This window comes from Rhinolophus ferrumequinum, chromosome 20 (assembly GCF_004115265.2).
Source record: "Rhinolophus ferrumequinum isolate MPI-CBG mRhiFer1 chromosome 20, mRhiFer1_v1.p, whole genome shotgun sequence".
Classification (NCBI taxonomy): domain Eukaryota; kingdom Metazoa; phylum Chordata; class Mammalia; order Chiroptera; family Rhinolophidae; genus Rhinolophus; species Rhinolophus ferrumequinum.
Genome location: NC_046303.1, coordinates 18,403,021 through 18,417,882, shown reverse-complemented (window position 1 = coordinate 18,417,882; position 14,862 = coordinate 18,403,021). Strand labels below are relative to the sequence as shown.

At 39.6% G+C, this 14,862-nt stretch overlaps 1 protein-coding gene across 3 annotated transcripts in view; it reads left to right on the top strand.

Moving 5' to 3' along the window:
• The window catches only part of DNAH11 (dynein axonemal heavy chain 11), a 294,793-nt gene that overhangs the window by 178,531 nt on the left and 101,400 nt on the right, over positions 1-14,862 (top strand). For 2 of the 3 annotated variants that reach the window (XM_033088403.1, XM_033088405.1), the window contains 2 exons: positions 8,107-8,340; positions 12,305-12,451. The exons of the other annotated variant lie outside the window; for it this stretch is intronic. In XM_033088403.1, coding sequence (XP_032944294.1) covers positions 8,107-8,340; positions 12,305-12,451 — 381 coding nt within the window. The remainder of the gene's footprint in view (positions 1-8,106; positions 8,341-12,304; positions 12,452-14,862) is intronic. 3 annotated transcript variants of the gene reach the window in all.

The following is a 14,862-nucleotide window of genomic DNA, read 5'->3' as shown; positions in this document are numbered from 1 at the left end:
TCATAATAGGGCTTACTGAATATAAACCCTTTAAATCCGCAACTAAAGACCCAATCGAAAAAAGTAGCCACCCATAGCCAAGCAATGCTTGATCTTCACAAAGGAAGGCAATTAGTTGTGATTTTTCTCATTACAGTACTGACAGGTGAAAAATCAGCCCCCCTACATTTAGCAATCCCTAAGTCAAATCATGAATCAGTTCTTTGTTTTATGGGTTTATGCTTTATTAGGTTATGTTTGTCATTTCGTCATGATAACATTTGCACCGCCTATGACATTTTAAAATGGTTACATGAAACCAAAGAAAACTTCGAGCATTCAGATTTACAGGGAAAAAAGGAATGTAAACATGAAAGTATCATTTAGACTTCCTAGAAATAAAGTTTTATCTGTATTTAGTACCTTTGTGATTACATAGTTTGGAAGGGTGGTGACTGCGAACATTTCCCAGGAAAGTTTGACTTCTGATCCCACTGAAGATAAGGGGGAAAGGTACCTAGACTACACTGGACATGGAAAGTGATTCTCAGAGCCAAAATAGGATTGGAAGTATGTCAGGAATGATGTCTGCTTCCAGTTGAAACTTTATGGTAAATAGGGACAAGCCCCTGTCACCTCTCTTACTCCTAAAGGTATAACTGCTGCTTTTCCAAAGCAATTATTTAACATTTTGTTGAATCTTTTATCTTTTGGTGGCATGATGGTTAGAAATCTGAGTGTATTTACAAATTTAATGTCAATAATTATTTGTATTAAATGTAAATACAAATAATCATTTGTACTCATCTAGCTTTATTGCTTATTGCTTATTTTTATATGTTATATATAGCTTTATTATATATGATTTATTGTCTTTTCCTAAGAAGTCTATTAATCTATTTAGTGCTGGATTGTCAGGGAAGAACTGTATATGATAAAGGTTATGACTTTTAAATCCTTCTTCTTTCCTTCTTTTCTTTATACTCACACTTAAAACATTTCTATAAATAAATGGGGGGGAGGAAATGATCTCTTTTATTTCACTGTCTTTTCTATATACAGAAAGTTCTTTCTCTTGCTGGTGTCTACACTCACCCCTAATGTTGAACACACTTACCTAGATCTTTAAAACCACAACAACTGGGTTTCTGGATAAAGAGTGAATAATGTTAGTGCATGGTTCTGTTTTTTTAAGTGATTTTCACTTTTTCCCACTGATCAGCGGGCAATGCATAGCACTTATACTTAGGGAAATACATGTAATTTGTTCTCATGAACAGATGAGTAGGGTGGTGGACACTCACAGAGTGATTATAATAATTTCTGCCTGAAACACTGCTTTCACCACTGTGTGTCTTCCTGAAGAATCAAAGGAAGCCCATTTAATGGGGACAAACACTAACATTAGGTAAAAGTCTGCCAGCCATATTTTATACTCTAAAATCTGGAAAACCATTAACTATGATAAATAAAGGTCACAATTATTAACACCAATTTCTTAGGCTACCACTAAGTTCACTCACTGCATTACTGGAATTTGGTAGGGCATAATTTTATCTTTTAATAATTACAAGAAGGGTTCAAAATACTGATTTATTAGAAAGAGAGAGTCAGCATGTATCTTTTAGCAGCAAAATTCTGTTTTCTCCTGCCTATGTTATTAGGGTGGTTTCGTAAGGAAGAGAAATGGACCAGTCACGTTCTTTCTCTTTTTAATTTTTATTATTAGTTTCAGGTGTACAAAACAGTGTAATACACATTTCACCTCTCACAAAGTGATAACCCCCCTCCCTTAATCTATTACTTCTCTGACATTGTATCTAGCTGTAACAATTCCAGTGACACTATTCCCTATGCTGTATTCCATATCCTGTGACTGTGTATGTTAAATTATAGTTGACATTCAATATTATTCAGCTGCAGCTTCAGGTGTACAGCACAGTGGTCAGGCATCTACACCATCCATGAAATGGTCCCTTCGTTTCTTCATGTTAATTTCTCGAATGGGAGGAAACCAGAGCTCTAGGCCTGGTTTGAGCTGGTGTTTGGCACAGTGCTTTTGTAAGATGCTTGCCTTTGCTGCTTGGGCACGGGCTTTCTCCTGGGAACGCAGGTGCCACTTTGAAAACACTACTGAAGGAGCTTCGATACGCCAGTGACCATTGACATCTGCTGGATGAGGCAGGACTTGCATCATGTTAAGTCCAGAGGGCTCCTGGCAGGTGCTGTACTCTATCTGGTGGTATCATGACGCCTCCTATAGGACGCTGAATGCCACAGAGGAATTTAAAAAGTGCTACCATTTCTGTGGAGCTGAATTTTGCCTGCAAACCAATTCACCAGATGATTTCATTTCAGTGCAGGGCGCTTATTTAACTTTCCCACCTTTCTAATTTGTTGCCCAGGAGCAATAATTATAATTCAGAGTGCAGCGCGTCCATGTTCTTCTAAAAATGTGTGGTGCCTTTTCTGTAGAGGTCAAAAATAGCTTTGAAATTTTTTTGAATGAGCACTAATTCGATCACTTTCTTAGTTTAAATTTCCATTATTAAGACTGAAAGTTATCAGCATAATTTGGGCACTTCTTAATTATTGACCTCGGTTGCTGAGCATAAGGTACTTATCCAAGGTGACCCCCTTCAGCCACAGAGAAAGGATTCATTAAAGGCAAGCAGTTCTGTGTGTGTTGACATATAATTTTTCAATCAGTACACACACAGCATCCAGGGGTGTGGGCTGACTGTGTCTAAGTAAATGTTTGTGCTACTTTTCTGTTACCTGATATTCAACTAAATGACAGCTGACAGAATTACCAAAATAGTGTGACACTTCGGTACCACTGGGTATTTATTTGAACACTTTCTGTCAGTACAACACTCCCCTTCCCAGGAGATTTGGAAATGCAGATGGGAGTATGTGGTGAAAGGAGCAAGAGAAGGAAAGGCCTTTGGGTATCCTTGGGAATGAGGTTACAAATGGTCATTGGGAGGAAAACTTCCTGAGAAGTGCATGGGTCCCAGTTGGGAATATTCAAGAAAAAAGGCAGGAGAAACAGTTGTTAGAAGACAAGCCACATTATAGCTTTTCAAGTCAAAATGAATAATAGACACCCTTGAAAGCAGGGCCTGTTGAAGGGAGAAATTACTGAATGAAAATGGTAAGATGAGCTCTCTGGCTAAAGAGTGAGATTTGCGTTGGAAGGGGTAGCATAAAGATCTGAGCAAGACGGAGGAACTCAGCTTTTTCAGGCATGTCGGCCAACTGGCGAGTTAAAATTCTCTGTCCTTTTGATGTGATGGAACTTACTGTATTTTGCCGTGTATAATGTGCACTTTGGGCCCAAATTTGTGAGGGAAACATGAGGATGTGCATTATACATGGGTAGTACTAATTCTGTTTCCCTGAATGTTTGGGCCAAAAATGTGGGTGTGCGTTATACACGGGAGCACATTATATATGGCAAAATATGGTAAAAATAATTACACAAGCTCAATATCACTGGCTTTTTCAGTGCGGTGACTTAATTCCTCATGCCTCCACCTCTGCAATCCAGAACTTGTTGCAGGGTTTGGTAACGTATAAAGGGCATATTTTCCTACCATTTTCCAAACCAACTGTGACAAATGTTCACTCAAAGAGGAAAGTTATTTTACTACTATATTTAAAGACTGATTTTTTCAGAAGTCTCTTGAGTTCCTTTTAACATGTTAGGCCAAGCACGGAGAGTAGTAAACAACATTTTGTTAATATAAGTGCATGTAGGCAGTATTTCCATTAATGATTTTTAGCACAGTTTTTTTTCTTCTTTGAAATATAAATGAGGACATCTCAATGTGAATTTACAAAGTAGAAAAATAACGTTGTGCAATCGAAATTCTGCGAATTTGGGGGGAATAGCTTCTTTCTGAGGAATACTAAAGTCATTTGAAAGGATGAAAACAAAAACAAATGCAACCAAATTTATCTAGAATCTGCCTGAATCTCACACTGGCTTAAGCCCACATTCAAATAGGTGAGAAAAGACCAAGGTGGCTGTTGATACCCTTCCCCATTCTTCAGCCCTCCTCCTTTACACATGCACAGTAACGTATTGTCCATCATACATTTCTTGCTCTGTGCACATTAATCAAATTTAGAATAAAATTGGGAAAACAGTAGAAACCTGCTTCCCAGAGTTTTTGCTGTTCTGTAAACTTTAGGAATCCCCTCTCCCTCAATAGTAGGGTCCACTTTTCATAGCTGCCCAGAAACCTGGACATGCTGTTAGCCAAAAGTTTAGCTAAATCAGAGACATCAGTATCTCCCAGTTGTAGTTTTGTGGCTTTGCTCTAGTACTGGCCTCAGCGGAACCGGCTACACTATCTGCTGCCTGGTCCACTTGCTGTAAAAAGAGTAGCTGGGTTCCATTTTACCTGCTCACAGCCTCAGTCCTTAATTGCTTCTTTGTTTTAATGTTCTCTCAGAAACCATTGAAGCTACCTCTTTCAACGACTGGAAACTTACCTGGAAGATTGCCGGCTTTTGCTGGACTTGATCTTGCCATTGACCCAGACTTGGTCCCTCAAGTTAAAGGCAAAAAATTAAAAGCAAGAGCAAACTAACAACAAAATGCATTCACCAAACAAAGTAACAAACAAAAACAATGCCTATGACTTAGCCTATGACTTAGAAAACTGTTTGGTGCCTCATTATGACCTGTGGCTCCTATGTCTGGTGGTGGTGGTCTTGCTGGCACCAACAGAGGTACCACCTGCCCTGCATTTGCATTGCTTACCACCTCTAATCACCAGGCTTCTAAGGAGGAGCCACTGGTTGCCAGGGGGCACAGGTGAGGGGATGGAGGCCATAGCACAAAACTCAGCAGGTAACGGGCCCCTTGGCACGTGGACACCAGAGCCCCTAGTCTTAAATCCTGCTCTCGACTATTATACATGTGTTGACTATTCTGGAAGAGGAATACCAGGAAAGGAAGAAAAGAAACAGAGTAAAGAGGAATGACCAAAGTGTAAGCTTTGATTTTGTTAGCAGGAGGAAGTACAGGGAACGTAATAATCTGCCCAAATTTACAGAACTGGAACTCTCACTCAGGTCCTAGGATTTAAGCCCTGTGTCCCTGGCTGCCTCCAGAATCTTTTCCTGGGAGTTAACGGCACTCTGAAGAGCTTAGGAGAGGTGCTCAAATGCAGTACTGCTCCTGTGAAGCAGTATTAAATTTCCTTTAATAAACCAACCTGACAAACTCACGTATCTAATTAATATAACCTCTTCTTTTACCAGCCCCCAAAGGGGCTAAAAAGTACAAATAATAGATTTTAAAACTCAGCAGTTTTGGAATTATTAAAAATTAACATGGATAATAACTATGTACAGTTTTTTGTATGTCAATTGTATTTCAATAGAGCTGTAAAAAAATTAACATAGGAATAATTTCTGAGAAAAACTTGCAATATAGACTGTAGGTACATGACATTGTATGTTACAAAATTACCCCAAGTTAAACTTTAAAAAAAAGAAAATAGTTTTCCTTTCATCTCCCCCCTTCTCCTTTGCCCTGCCCACAACCCCTCCCTTAGACTCAATACTCCTGAAGCCCAAATTTAAAAGTACAGTCATCTTTGCTGGTCGTGGGCAGGTGTACAATCCTATATAACAGGATATTTGATTCAGTTCTGGTCTCCCAGTATTGGTCTTCAGTTGATTTTTCCTGCCTGTCATTTTTAACAACAGGGACATCCTAGGCCTTTGCTTTAGTTGTCAGGTGGCTGGGTACTTGGAGTGGCAGCGAGTGACACCATCCGAGAACTGTCACACCAAGTAGTAGAGATTTATTTGCACTATTGTGTTTGCAGTGAACCAACCGAGGGAGTAGAAGTTAAACACGTTCTCTTAATGTGAGGAAAAAGCAGTGCCATCTTTTCCTTTGATTATGTGTTGCGTACAGCGTTGTTTTCCAAAGCACCTTAGAGGAGAAATCTTGGGTTTCTAATCATTCGATAGTGACACTTTGCTTATTTTTATTTTTGCCTTCCCCGTGATTGGCTGCTCAGTGACTACAGAATGGGATCAACTGGTTTTCATTAAGGGGCCAAATGCAGCAGGAATGATGTTCTTAGCTCTCATGTCTGAAAGTGAAAAATACAGCGTTACTCTGCCAACCCTGCAGCAACCCCAGCAGCCATCTCCTCCCTGCCGCCCCCCCCAAAGAAAACTGGAGATGAATGAATGGCAGAATAAATAATTTATGCTAATGAAATTACTGCAATTAGTAGTTCTACAATGACCCTTTTAAAAGCCACAGCTGTTAATGTCAGGAAGTGCTGTCACTAGTGACCTTATCATAAGAGAAAGTGACAAATTGAGAATGCAGGGAAGACCAGTCATCAAAGAGGTCTGTTCTGGAACGATTAGAGTTTTCTGAAAAACAGTGTGAATTGCAACCAGCTGCTCCCTGGCTCTGCGAGTCTCCCATGCTGTGCCATTTTGTTAAGCCCGGTAACAATAGTTATTTTGCCCCATTGAGACAAGTTGTCTCGGGCCACTTCCAGCTCGACCGGAAACCACTTCTTCCATCGCGGATTTACAAATGAAACTGTTGTTAAAGAGAGCTTTTCAGGGCAGCCCAGGAGCCTCCTCATAAGAATCATGGTTGGGCCGAGGCCAGGGTTTGTTGTTGGTGGTTGTTTTTTATTTTCCCCCCTTCCTGTCAGGACATTGCATTAGGCTGAGGAAGCATTTATCTGTATTGTCGAGAGATATGTGCACATTTTTGGTTCATATTAAAACAAAACAGCAGGAGTGAATTTCTGCCCATGTTTATATTGCAGTCAGGCTCTTTTAAATGTAAAATCCCCGAGGGAATATGATTCATATGGAGTTTATATAATTTCCTTATAAATTGATATTTCTGAGTCCACTGTTGAGTAACATACACATGTCATGGGTCTACTAGGGATGAAGAAGATTCAGGATGTATAGTCTAGATTTAATTTTTGCTTTAAAAACATGTCAGTTGCGAGTGAAATGGAGTTTGAATATGCAGAACAATCCAATATGTACATATTTTAAACCCACTTGGGAATGTTCACCCTGTGGGAAAGCTCAGTGTGTCAGTGGTGCTCAGGAGCAGTTGTTTTCCACCAGCAAGCTTTGGTCTGACTCTCCTCGCACCCCTGGTTCTAATATTAACGGTGCAGGTTTGCAACGTTTAACTGCATCACCAGCCACTTGTGCACAATTTTCCCAAAGAAGTCTGAGTGTTATTGACAACACTTTGGTAAATTATGTGTGACTCTCCTAAGAGTTGGTGTAGCTCATTTAATTCATATTAATTGATTTTTAGGCTTCCCTTGATTAATTGAACCTGGTTCATCTTGTACAGAATGCAATAAATAATCATTAAAATGAGGGAGATGTGACTCCACAAATTAAAAAGTTAACTACCTCAGAAGTCATAGAGGACAAAAAGGAAAGAATGTATAGAGGGGAGGGGGTTATGGTCCTCCAGTAAATCTTCAAAGGAGAGTTATTGGTTGTTTTTTCTCCCACTCCACCCCCCCACACACATCCACCCACAGTAAGAATAGAAAAGATCATATTTTTCTCCCACTGACTTTTATACTTTACCATCCAGTTTGTTTTCACATGGATTCTTATAAACTGTGTATTTCTCAGTTTTCAGCTTTTTTTTTTCAGTGACTGCAGAGTTAGTTGTTGGTTTACTTTGCCTAAAGTTTAGTTTGAAAGTAACACCAAAAATACTTCACTGAGTATGGTGTCTCAATTTTTCCATTCCCTCTTTCACACTTGATAGACAAAAATCAAGTTGTGAAAAGCAATGCTTGTATTACGTGTATACGTTGGTTTTGGGGTTTAGTGTGTGGAACACGTGAAAATCCTTTGGCCACTTGGCAAGAAAGGGTTAGCAAAGCTGAAAGCGTTTTTGTCATCGCTAATCCTGTGGGTATCTCCCTTAAAAGACTAAGTTTTCATAGATTCTACTGTAATTTATTCTGCTTTTAGGGAAAAAAAATACTGTATAATTTTGCTGATTTTTCTTCTTTTTTTAAATTGCATTTGTGTTTTCAATGTGAGAGAATTTCATATGAATTGGAATATTTGTGTCTTCAGCCACGGGACAAAGATTCCATTAGCCTTTTCATGGCATATGTTCATACCAGCGTAAATGAAATGAGTACCAGGTATTACCAAAATGAGAGAAGATACAATTATACCACCCCAAAGAGTTTTCTAGAACAAATATCACTGTTTAAGAACCTGTTGAACAACAAGCAAAAAGAGGTATCCCAGAAGAAGGAACACTTGATGAATGGCATCCAGAAGCTGAAAACCACAGCCTCTCAGGTATGACCAGGGTGTATTAGAACTGAGTGAAATCTATGCTCTTAATTTTTTTTTTTTTTTTGAAGCATCATTTCAACCCATTTACATAAGGTGCCTAATGCTAAAATGTTACAATTTAAGGTCACAAAGAACACACGATTTCTGTTTTCCTAAGCCTAGAAAGGGATCAGCCAATTCCTCTGTCACAGCTGGTTTGGAGAGAGACCTGCGGCCTGACTCATTATCGAGCAGTGTAGAGATGTGGAAGGGAACCGACACAGTTGATTCCTCAATCTTGTCTCCGACTGCTTTAGTGTTCTGAGCTTATTGTCACTGAGGATGGAACTATGGTCCGTTTTGGTCTTGGATTCTCAACCCGCATCATTTCCTAGTGGAAGAAGTGACGACGAGATTGTTGTGATTGGGGTTCCCAAGCCTACCAGTTTTTTCCAACCTTGGCGTCTGGTCTCCATCTTTTGGCCACCATCTCTCTTAGATAAAAATGCCCAGTGTTTGTTGTCACGTCCCACGCGACGAGAGTTGTGGGGAGCAAGGAGGGAGGTGCAGAGTTAAGAAAAGACAGTAGTCAATAATAGATTAAAAACAGGGCCAAGGGACCCCCAGTCTCAAGGACTGGATGCCCCGAATTAGGCCTATGCATTAGCTTTTATTAGTTAGGTGGGGAAGTAAAGGAGATAAAGCTTGTCAGTCTCAAGATCTGTAAATCCCACACATAATAGGAAACTGATTCAAGCCAATCACGCTTGCCTGCAGGCAGCTGAACCCTAAGTCTCAGGATGTCTGTACTTCCTCAAGGGACAAAACCTTTGTGTATATGAATAGATGGAGAGCACACCATTGAATCACTTCCCTTGCAGGTTTTGGGAAGGAATGCAGCCACAGAGGCAGAGCCTCTCCTTAGCTGGGGGAAGGTGGGGGGCTGTGCCCACCTCTACAAACCCCGTGGGTTCTCCTGTTGGTCCCCACTCAACTGCGCCTGGCTTGAGTTGTCCCCCCCATGGGGAATCTTACTCATCATTGGCCGACCAGCCATCTTTCTGGGACCAAACAGGGAGACATAAGGTGCAAACAGAAAGGTGAAGCAAAGTCCCTGAAAGGATCCGTCTCACAGACTCTCCAGTCTCTTTGGGGGCAGGTACAAGGAGACAGGCAGGTAGGCTGCTGCATGACCACAGTTTGTTGCCTTCATCCTTGGTCACAAGGCCCCCTACTGCATTGAAGGACAGTTCCTCTAACCTCCAGGAGTAAATCAGGAGAGAATTCGCGTCGGTCTATACATCTATCATCTAATTTGGTTGTTAAACACCAAACAGGTTTGTGAAGTAGGTGTTTCTGCTATAGTTTTGTATATGAGGCTTAAAGAGTTTAAGGTCACAGACCCAGTGAGGTTGGGGTTAGAGCCCAAATCTGTATTGCTCAAAAGCTCATGGATTGTTCATGATCCCATGCTGTCTCTCTGTGTCTGGTCAAAAGAAATTACAATGAGAGAATATGGAGACTTTGGAGAATGGCTCCACCTTTCTCTGGGCCACCTGGAGCTGGAGGAAAAATCCTTTGTCACGAGGATTTCTGTCCAGTCCAGAAATTCCAGTGGGCTCCTTAAGAGTATTGTCATCAGGTCATACTTTGTCGCTTTGCAAGAGATTGGGCTACTTTTTCCTCCCACCGCATGACTGGACCATCTGCACCTGGGCTTGAAATAAGCCACAACCTGGTTGGGGACGCACATGTTGGCACCTTTCACTCTGAAGGCCAAAGCACCATTTACCTCTTTCCCTCTAAGATTCATACACCAGGAACGATTCTTTGATGAAATGCTGTGATATTTACTGAGCAGTGAGTAGGGCAGACCACAACTGGGAAAGAGAAACTGGAGGGAAGAGGTTTCCAGGATTGAGTGATGTAAAGAATAGTTTCTGTGAAATCCCCAAAGAGTACATCCACATTTGTGCATCTTTTCATTCATCCTTTTAAAGAATGTTTTTACTCTTCCTTTTTATGCAGATTTTACATTACACGGTTTCTCTTTGACCTCTTCCTCTTTCTTTTTCTTTCTCTACCTGGCTCTCCAATTCTGTCTCACTTAAGTCAAGACCCTTTTCCCCAGGAAAGATTTTCCTAGGAGTCCTGTTGAGCTAGAAGATGAGTGGTTTTCTAATAATCATCTCTGTTATGTGTTGATGAGTCAGGAGGTTGGGGGAGGGGAAGAAAGAAGGGAACTAACAATCCACTCTCTGCCAAGTGCAGGGCTAGAAACAACAGGCAGAAAGTCTGAGAGGAAGATTCACAAAGTCTTGATTGAGAGACTAGGTGATTTCTTTTCGTTAAGTACTTGTGCATGAAATGCTTTTATTATCAGAAGAGGGATTAGAATATTTCATAGTTCCTTAAGAATCTTTTTTTTTAATGGATTATTAGGAAAAGGAAGCATAGTTTCCTATGAGGAAACCCTGTTTATAGCTGCCTGTCTCTTCTCTAGATGTCAGCTTAGGTCATCATAGATAGCCGTAGTGACCTTTCTTCATAGATAAGCCTCGCATCCAGGAATTGAGTCACTTTGCCTATTTCAGACCTAACAGCTTCCTTAGAAACTGAAATGAGGGCTAGAAATAACAGTTTCTTCCCAGTCTCTTGGATGATTCTTTTGATTATGGCCTAACGTACAACCAGTTTTACAAGAAGAGAGAAGCAAATGTCACTGTGCAGTGTTACCCTGAGTTCACAGAGAGGCTAAACAGTCAGTCTTAGCTTAAGCTTTAACAGTACAGGTGGCAGTCGTGGTCGCCGTGCCTTTTACGTAGAGTGTAAATAAACTTGACGTGAGGGTTACCAGAGCCCTTGGATATGGTGGTGGGATGTTGTTCCACAAGGTGAAACCAGTCAAGTGCCTTTAGTAATTGAGTGAACATAAATGGTTATGATTGTTTTTTGCTTCTATCATTTAAAAAAAAAAACACCAAAGTAATATTTATACTTCTGGAAAATCAGTAGAACGAAGAGTTAATTATCATGATGTGTAAAGGTCCTTTCACGTATTTCTGAGAGCTGAGTCATGCTTTTCTCTATAGCCTTTCACTTTTGCTTTTATTTACAAAATCCTCAGACGTAGGAGCCCAGGGGTACCTTCTGAACCTCACGAAATCCCAACGTAAAAAGTGAGCAGAATCCTTCTTTTGAGCAGATGAATTTGTTGGTGCCTCAGAAAGACTGAGTGCCACAAGAGCTGAGGGAAGTTATTTAGTGCCCCTCCCACCCCAGGCGGAAGCTGCGTCTCCCTGGGCTTCTGACCACACCGTTCTGATCCCCACAAGACACTTCTTGTTTTTCCCTTCTCAGTGTAGGTATTAAGGTGAACGTCCTATGAGGTAAAAAAAAAAAAAAAAATCAGCAGGGCCATTTCTTGTTTTGTGGGAAGAGATAATACCTGTTTGTGGACTTTTCAAAATAAGCAACTGATTCAGTAAACTGATAACAGCCAAGGAGTTTTGATATCTGCAACGTCAGAAGTCTCTAGCAATTTTCTGTTGGAGAATGAAAGCATGGTTCTTCCAGCTTGTCATGAAGCAATCTTCCCAGGGCCTCTGCTGAGTTGAGCCTAAGCTGCACAGGACCCAAAAAGCAAGGGGTACGGGTAATGTGGGCTCACATGGGGAACAATGGTGGGGCTTTCAACCGTGGAGAATAAGTTGAAAAAATGAACTTCTCATTGGTGCCGACATAAATTAATGACATTTTCACAAAACCATTGGAAAACATTTTTCTATCTTCCTGAATGGAAAAAAAAAAAAAAACGGAGGGGGGAGGGTGCTGCCTTTTTGCACATTGGACTAAAGTCATCTCAGGGTAGAAAGAGATGCACAATAACAAACTGCTAGAGATCCTTGAATTCATTTTACAAACTAAGCTATATCTGATTTTGTTGTTGTCAACGCAAGTTACTTCAAAATAATGACTTTTCCTTTAGGTGGGGGATCTAAAAGCCAGGCTGGCCTCTCAAGAAGCCGAGTTGCAACTGAGAAATCATGATGCTGAAGCTCTGATCACAAAGATCGGGCTTCAGACAGAGAAAGTGAGCCGGGAAAAGGCCATCGCAGATGCGGAGGAACGAAAGGTCAGGCCCATTCTACCATTTAGAGTGCCGGGCTATATTTAGCACAAAATAAACCTTTGTAGGGGAACAATTTCGAGCAACTTCCTCTCCAGGGAGCATAAAATCTAAAGAATTATTATAGCTACACATGTAACAGCATTTCACACCGTGATTACCACTTGACCTTTCTTTACAGTATGCATTTTCCCCAACCTTTTAGCTCTTTTAATGATATGAAAGAACAATAAATACTGAGCTCATTCAAGCATATAATGGACGTGGATCTTGCACATTGGGCCTATTTGTAATACAGTAAAGGTCACGAAGCCACCTCGGAGGTTTCTGAAGGTTTTCCGTTTTTAGGCACATTGAACAACTCAATTGTTAACAAAGCCCATTCCGTCACTTTGCAAGACGTTTTTCAGATTTTGCATTTTAATAATACAACTTGCGTTTATTATTAAATTCTTAGGTAAATTTGGTCTTTTTGATTCAGCATTCTGTATTGTGTTTTATTGTTGGAAACAATTATTTTTAAGATGATACAGGTTCTACTATTTTTGTACCCAGGTTTCTAGCAATTCTGAAGTAAATATAACTTCTTTGGTCTTCTTCTTTTACCAAAACTTCAGCTTTGAATGGAAGGGATTTTTTGTTTGTTTGTTTTTCTTCATCCTATTTCCCAAAAGAAATATCACAGTAAACATAATGATTAATAAATATTTGTTTAAGAATTGAATGATTGTGTATGTGTAAGGTGAATTCTCTTATTTTAGACAAAATATTATAATCAGGGCTTAGTTAATAAAAAATTGTAAATTGCTAACCCTCTCAGAGCCATTGAATCACTAGCCATCATCCTTGCATTTTATGATACTAGAAAATATTTGAGTTTTTCCAGTGGTGTTGCCGTTCATTCATAAACAAGTGAGTTGTTTTTCTTTTTTTCCTAATGTGTATTGAGCATATTTGCCTTTAGCTTGCACAACTAAAGACTTGACAAGTACCTTGAAAAATCAAAACTCTAAATACACATTTTGAAAAACAATGACTATTTTGAAATGGAAGATAAGGTACATTTGCCATGACCAATTGGCATATGATTCCTAATTCTGGTAATAAATGTTTCTATTGAGTTTCAGGTAGGTGTAAGATGTCTTTAAGAGTATATTATTATATTAAGCAATTAGGTATCACGCATGGTGTAATTATCATCAACTAATTCCACCCAGGGAATATTTTTCAGTTATTACACAAACATTATACATATGATGTTCCAGAAATTATTATATCATAACCCATCTCTACAGATACCTTTTTGAGATCTTAAAATATAACAAGTACTCTAGAGATATCATAGCATTTTTACATGTGATTTCTCAAGGCAAAATTACTCTCCCAAAGAGGGTAAAAAGGTTTTAGCAAATTAGAACTCATCTGACAGGTTGTTTTGTGAAGTTCTTCAAACATGAAACAAACACATACTACTTTTCTGTCTAATCCAAACCAAGAAATAAAATGATCCTTACAAATATTTTCATTTTATCCATGAGGTTTAATTTAATTGTAAATAACAAATATTAGCTGAGCACCTATTTTTGCCCTGGCACTGTGTAGGCGTTTGAGGATATGTGACATACAAGGTGCCCTCATGTAACTTATATTGTAATGGAAAAGACTGACAAGAGACATGTGACACGTTGGTATACAAGGTATTTTGATTTATTGATAAGGGCTCTGATGAAAATGAAATAGAGTCAATGATGGGGGAACTATTTTATATTGAGTGGTCATGGAAAGAAAGTCTCTTTGTAATTACACATAGAGACCAGGAATTAATCAACACCGCGTATTTTTTATGGGTTCACATTTGTCATATGTTCAGCAATGTGCTAGATTCTATGTGATCCTATGAAATTGAGGTCTCAAGGCTTAATATGTGAGAAGTAATTAAAAAGTTATAATAGTACATTGCCACATTTAATATGACTAAACAAATATTGGGGTTTAAACACCGCCTTGCAGTGCATCTTGACAACCCATGGAGAGAAGCAGGTTGAAATTGTTGCTTCAAATTCCTAAAATAATCAAAGGCCATTCAAACCACTGGCATCGCCAGCTGTCACTTCAAGTAACACAATCACCACTAAGCCCGTGAAAATTAGTTCTTCCATCTTTGACTTATCAGCTCCAAATTCTAAGGATCTTCTGGTTCCTTTCAGACTGCTTGCTTTGTTGAATAGAGTGTAATCCTCATGAGTGGAAGTACCTTCCAAATTGCAGGGCTAATATAATCTCTTCCTTGATTTTGAATGGTCTTCAGTTTTTATACGTGTTTCTTTCCTAAATATGGGTGGAGCTGGACTTTGAAGGACCGTCAGGAATTTCTTATAGTCTGGAGGCAGGTGAAAGCAGTTGATTAGTTTGCTAGG